The sequence below is a fragment of the Protobothrops mucrosquamatus genome, unplaced genomic scaffold (assembly GCF_001527695.2).
Source record: "Protobothrops mucrosquamatus isolate PMUCROS unplaced genomic scaffold, P.Mucros_1.0 scaffold7203, whole genome shotgun sequence".
In the NCBI taxonomy this organism is placed as follows: domain Eukaryota; kingdom Metazoa; phylum Chordata; class Lepidosauria; order Squamata; family Viperidae; genus Protobothrops; species Protobothrops mucrosquamatus.
In genome coordinates this window covers 1-6,688 of record NW_015393008.1, presented here as the reverse complement: position 1 = coordinate 6,688, position 6,688 = coordinate 1, and the positions used below count along the sequence as shown (strand labels likewise).

Here is a 6,688-nt window from a genome sequence, read left to right as displayed (position 1 = left end):
TCACCTCTCTTCCCAGATATTGGTGGGTTCATAAGAATTTCTTCTTTCAGATTTTGTGTGTGCTCAGTTGTTAAGTTGGTCAGCCTGTATTTCTGGAATTTTCTTTTGTTTTCCATTTCAGATATATAAGTTGGAAATCTTTCCTGATTGCTCTGGAGTCTTAAATATCTTGTGTGCGAAGAGGGCTAATCCTAATTGACCTTAGCAGATTTTGACAGACTTCTTCTGATTAGAAAGACCTGTACAGATCCATCAGTCTGTTTTGGAGCTGGATTAGAGATCAGAGAGAAGATGGAGGGACAACGCCCACCTGGAAAAAGCTCTGCAGTTGCTCAGTCTTGGAGCTGTGAAACGAATGGGGCAACTCCTGGGCACAAGAGCCAAGAAGATGAAGCCAAGAGTTCAGAGGTCCAATGCTGTCACTTCAGAAAAGTGCAGTTCCAGGAGGGGAGGGGACCCCGAGATATTTGCAGTCAGCTTCACCGCCTTTGCTGTCAGTGGCTGCAGCCAGAAATACACACAAAGGCCCAAATGCTGGACCTGGTGCTCCTGGAGCAGTTCCTGGCTTTCCTTCCCCCAGAGATGGAGAAATGGGTGCGGGAGTGTGGAGCAGAGACCAGTTCCCAGGCGGTGGCCCTGGCCGAAGGCTTCTTGCTGAACATGGATGTGGAAAAGATGCAAGAAGAGTTCCAGGTGTGATAATATAGTCTTAACAGGTCTAAAGAGGATCTCTCTGAATTTGTCAATTCATTCCAGTTTTCTGGATTATTGTCAATTTCTTTCTGTCAGAGTTTTCTGGGATTATTAACTCCTAAGGCTATTTGTTCTATTCTTCCAGAGGATGTATTTGGGGCAATTCTTCCATTCCGTTTCGGGTTTCAACAATGGACATTGGTGTCTACTAGTTTGAAGGTGCAGTATGAAAATTCATTTCTATCTCTGTGCTCTTCCTTTGTTTCTCCTATCATATCACGTCCAGAAATCCTTGGAAGCTACGACTGAGTATCCCAAGGGGGGGAAAGTTTCATCCAAACCCTCTCAAGAGCTGCTATTTGAGGAGAACTTCCAGAAAGGTCAAAGTCAGGACATCACACCAGGTAACAGAAGGTCTTTCTGTGCGATGTGAGATTTCAACATTTAGCTGATTCTTTAGCTGCACATCATTACAATCTCTCTCTTTAACAAATCTCCTTCCCCCATTTTTCTCTGTCTCACAGAGAGTGGAAAGCTGTCTGTGGAATTTGTAGACTCACCTCCTCTTTGTGGTGGAGCTGAAGGATTGGCTGAACCTCTACTTCAGGTAAAGAGGAGAAACGTCGGAAAAGGTCCATGAATCTTGGATGGATTTCATTTTGTTCTAGAGTTCAATGTATAAAATTTCATTTTGTTCTAGAGTTCAATGTATAAAATTGCTGTTTCTAAGCAATATAAATTTGACATCCGGTCATTGAACATTCATGCTCAGCTTAGTCTACCCTCTCTCTTCTGGGGGGATCCTTTGTGAGATGCTTTCTCCTCCTGACCAGACAGTTGTGAGCATTGGGGCTGTTCCTTCGTCTCCCAGGGTCATTCTCACATACCATTACAAAAAAATCCTTATTTTGCCTTTTGAAAAGCATCTTTGGTGATTGAGAATCTAAGTGGATATAAGACCCAACTACCAATTGACCAAGAAAACTATTTTAGTTGGCTAAGCTGAAAAGCATTCCAAATACCTCCAATTAGATCCAATCTGCTTCAGTTATGTCATCAGCCAAAAGCGGTGAGATCTCACTCTGAATTCTGCAGAAGATGCCCATTTTGTTCACTGGATCTCTTTCCTAGAATTAATGGAAGAAAAACCTCAAATTATTCTTGGGATTATCTGTTAATAGGGAAATTTCTTTTCTTCTTCAGGATGTTGTGTCTTTTGAGGAAGTGGCCGTGTATTTCTCCAAGGAGGAGTGGTCTCAGCTGGACCCTGCCCAAAAAGCTCTCCACGGAGAAGTCATGCTGGAGAATTCCAGGAATCTGGATTCTCTGGGTAAGAATCCCTGTCTGTGCTCGGAAACATAGAGAAGTCATGGGGTGGGGGCTTAGATGATATTTCTGATAAAAACATTGATACTCTGCCTTTATTTTTGTAAATAATAAAGCTAGCGAACAAACCCCAATATTCCTTCCTCCTGCTGTTTTCCCCACAACAACAACCTTGTGACCTGGGTTGAGCTGAGGGAGACTGACCCAAAGTCACCCAGCCAGCATTCATGCCTAAGGCAGGACTAGTACTCCCAGTCACCCAGTTTCTAGCCTGGTGCCTTAATCGTTTGACCAAACTGATTTTATGGAAGAAGGAAATTTATTGGAAGAAAAATTGGAAAACTGCCTTGCCTTCCTTTTTACATAAAGGAAATGGTTTGTTTGTTTGTTTTTTTAAAAAACCGCTTTCTGCTCATAAAATACAAAATATTCATTTCCATGCCATAGAAGATATTAGCCAGAATATGTGGGAGAGGCTCCATGCAGGGATGGTGTAGCCTTTCTTGAGCAAAGGTCCTGCCTACCAGGGGTTCAGTATCCACTCCTGAGCCTGGTCACTGGCTCCCTGATGGGTGTGAGCTGCTATAAGCAGGACTGGATTTAGCCCTGAGAGGGATGTTCCCTTCCTAGAGATGTGCCCACTTGTGTACAGAGTTTAACAGCCTAAGTTGAGGGTGGGGAGCTATTGCCATCCAGGAATTTCCCTTGGCTTTGAAAGATTCTGTTCTGCAGACAAGTGGGGATGAGACTTTCATTGAAGTTCTGGACTGGGTGGATATGTTGCTAACCCAGCATGATACAGTATTCTGTGCACTTAGGGAGTACACGGAATTATGGAATAGTCCCAGGTCAAAGATTAGATCAGGAAGAAGAGGTTTGATTGTTCCCCTATTCTTGCTACAGTTTTCATTTTCATTTTTCAAGGCTTTAATGGGCAAGAAAATAAGAATTGCAAGGAAGAATGCCAAATGATCCATTCAAAAGAGGGAAAAGGGAAGTTTCCAGATCAGATACAGCCAAAGAGTGATGAAACAAAGAAATCACAAAGTGGAATGAAAAAAGGCTTTCCGAGGGTCAGTTGGCTTCATAACCATACAAGCATTGATACGAGAGAAGAACCATATAAATGCATGGAGTGTGGAAAGAGCTTTAATAAATCTGATCATCTTATTTCCCATAAAAAGACACATTTAGAAGAGAAACCATATAACTCCAGGGAGTGTGGAAAGACCTCCTGTAATTATTACTGCCTTACAGGTCATGAAAGAAATCACAAAGGAGAAAGACTTTATAAATGCATGGAGTGTGGAAAGACCTTTACTTGTAGCAGTGGTCTCAGTTACCATAAGAGGATCCACACTGGAGAGAAGCCATACCAGTGCCTGGAATGTGGAAAGACCTTTACTTGTGGCAGTCATCTCAATACCCATAAGAGGATCTACACTGGAGAGAAGCCATATCCATGCATGGAATGTGGAAAGACCTTTACTTGTAGCACTAACCTCAATTCCCATAAGATGGTCCACACTGGAGAGAAGCCATATCAATGCATGGAATGTGGAAAGAGCTTTACTTGTAGCAGTCGTCTCAATTCCCATAAGAGGGTCCACACTGGAGAGAAGCCATATCAATGCATGGAATGTGGAAAGACCTTCTCTTATAAGCACTCTCTTACAATCCATCATAGGACTCACAAAGGAAAAAGACCTTATAAATGCATGGAGTGCGGAAAGACCTTTACTCGGAGCAGTAATCTTAATTCCCACAAGAGGATCCACACAGGAGAGAAGCCATATCAATGCCTGGAATGTGGAAAGACCTTTACCTATAGCGGTAATCTTAATTCCCACAAGACGGTCCACACAGGAGAGAAGCCATATCAATGCATGGAATGTGGAAAGAGCTTTACCTGTAGCAGTAGTCTCAGTTCCCATAAGTGGATCCACACTGGAGAGAAGCCATATCAATGCCTGGAATGTGGAAAGTCCTTCTCTTGTAATTACTCTCTTACAATCCATCATAGGAATCACAAAGGAAAAAGACCTTATAAATGCATGGAGTGCGGAAAGACCTTTACTCGGAGCAGTAATCTTAATTCTCACAAGAGGATCCACACAGGAGAGAAGCCATATCAATGCATGGAGTGTGGAAAGACCTTTACCTATAAAAGTAATCTTAATTCCCACAAGACGGTCCACATAGGAGACATGCCATATAAATGTGTGGAATGTGGAAAGGGTTTTAGGTGGAAGTGTGCTCTTATCTCCCACAAGAGAAGCCACACAGGGGAGAAGCCATATCAATGCATGGAGTGTGGGAAGAGCTTTGCCTGGAGTCACACTCTTTCTTGGCATAGAAGGATCCATCCATACACGGGAAAAACCATATCAATAAAAGAAGTGTGAGAAGAACTTTGAAAGAAAAATTTAAAAACTGCACATGTTTCCTTTTTTGTATAGAAAATGGATTTCTTTCACAATGCTTTCTGCTGATAAAATACAAAATACTCATTTCCATGCCACAGAAGATATTAACAGGAATCTGAGGAGAGGGTTGCATACAGGAATGGTACGGCCTCTCTCCTTCCCCCTCAAGAATGGGCCTCTTACGGCAGCCTCGGTAAAATGTTCTCTGATAGCTTTTTGGTTTTTTATTCTCTGTGATTCGCTTTGCGTTTCATGTTCAAGAGACTAACTGTTAAGCATCAAGCAATGTTTTTTTAATGGGCAGCTTTCTGTGGCTATCGCCCCCCATCTTTATAAATGCAGAGGAGATTGTCATCAAGGAAGTGGCAGCTCTAAAAAATGGAAAAACAAAAACCAAAGGAGGAGACAACAGGCGAAGAAGGGGTAAGCGAGCAGGGATTTTGAATAGACTAAGGAAAAATGGAATAAAAACCTCTTCCTTCACTCTTTTGCTAATAAGATGGATTAAATACTTCTTTTAAAGAGATGCAACTCTGATTTTTACTACTCAGCCACCCTCTGCTTTACTGAAACCTGGCTAAATGAGTCAGTTGATGATAGCAGCTTGCATTTCCCAGGATTTCAGATACAGAGGGCGGACAGAATTGCAGAAACATCCGGTAAAAAGAAAGGAAGGGCGTCTCTGCTTCTATATCAATGATCGATGGTGTAAAAATGTAACCACATTAAAGAAATTCTGTGATGTGGACTTAGAGACATTGATTATCAACTGCAAACCATTTTATTCTCCACGAGAGTTTTCCTCGTTCATTCTGTTTGCAATGTATATTCCTCCAAAACTTGAATAAACAATGCACTACAAACTCTAGCTGACTTGATTATGTGGGCTGAAGACAGATACGCAGATTCGCTCCTTATTGTGTTAGGAGATTTCAACAGTGCTTAACATAAGCCAAGACCTACCAAGATACTTTCAGCATGTCAATTGCCTTACTAGAGGCAAGAATACTTTAGGGGACCCTCCAACTCCTCGCCCTGCGAAGACCACTGCCTCCCCCTCCCATTAAATGGGCCTGCTAGAGAACTTAGGTTAGAAGGGCAATACTGCACTCTTTCTCTCTCTTGGTCCCTTTAGCCTCAGTCTTGGATCGAGACACATATACTCTGTTTGCTACCTCCAGGAAGTTTTCTATCATATCGGAGGAAGCGCCATCTAAGGCAGTGACAACTAGATCTTGAAATGCCTTCAAGTGTTCATAATGCGGGCTGTTATAGCTATCAATAGACCATTTAGGGTCAGTTTTTGAAAAAAGGGCCTTTCTCTCGGGTCATTCCATGTCAAGTGGTCTGATTTCAGAAAAGTGCCGTGCTCGACCATCACGGATTTTGATGAAATTTTGTGTGAACATGCACATATGTCCCCAATGAACATTGGTAAAGTGTTACATTTGCCGATGCAATACTTGCGGAGATATAGTCATTTGTTTGACCCCATACCGCAGCCTTCTACAGTGTGACTCTGAGATTCCAGCAACTTTGAGACATAATATCTCCGGCAATATTTGTTGAGGGAAACGAACTTGGTCATCTTGTACAACTTTTTGTGCTCTATTAAATAGAGCAGTCACTATTAAATGTCTCTCTTCTGATGTAAGGAAAATATCTAACGTGGCCTGTAAGTCTGCCCAATTGGGGTTGTAGGTATGGATAATGGACAGGACCAGATCCGTGTATTTATGTGGGGCTGCTGTATAGGAACCAAGCCTGTCCTTCCATGCACAGAGTTCTGAAGTGGAAAAGGGAGTATAAACTTACTAGGACCTTCTGGGTATCCCCTCTTCCGATAGCAACATGTTCTGTAAGGGAATAAAGTCCCTTATAAGAAGGGGGTACTGAAGAAGTATAAAGCCTGAGCGCTGGAGAGCAATTTCCTTGCACGGTCCAAAAAAAGCACATCATAAGCTTGCTGATCCTTCTCCAGGCCTCTTTGGGCATAGTCCCCCATAGCCTCAAAGACCCCCAAGTCAATTGATCATCCTGGAGGCTATACATTAGGCATATCCTGATGCCAAAGAGCATTGTATTTAACGAAGATTTCAGCTTTCATATTCCAACAGATTTTAAGCTTTAAAAAGCTCCTTACCACACTTTCAAGAGGGCTGAGGGCACATTCCTTATTCTTACTCATCTTCATTTCATATTTCCCCTGTACTGAGCCCATGTGTTTAGGTCATTTAAATCCC

General features: G+C 42.4%; 1 protein-coding gene across 1 annotated transcript; it reads left to right on the top strand.

Annotated features, from left to right (window-relative positions):
- The first annotated feature begins 660 nt into the window (after positions 1–660).
- On the top strand, positions 661–4,444 carry LOC107300478 (zinc finger protein 883-like). Its single transcript, XM_015829805.1, has 6 exons — positions 661–693; positions 980–1,097; positions 1,218–1,300; positions 1,897–2,023; positions 2,944–3,165; positions 3,277–4,444. Exons 1-6 carry the CDS (start codon positions 661–663, stop codon positions 4,422–4,424), a joined length of 1,731 nt encoding a protein of 576 aa, XP_015685291.1. The 3' UTR covers positions 4,425–4,444.
- The last annotated feature ends 2,244 nt before the right edge of the window (positions 4,445–6,688 follow it).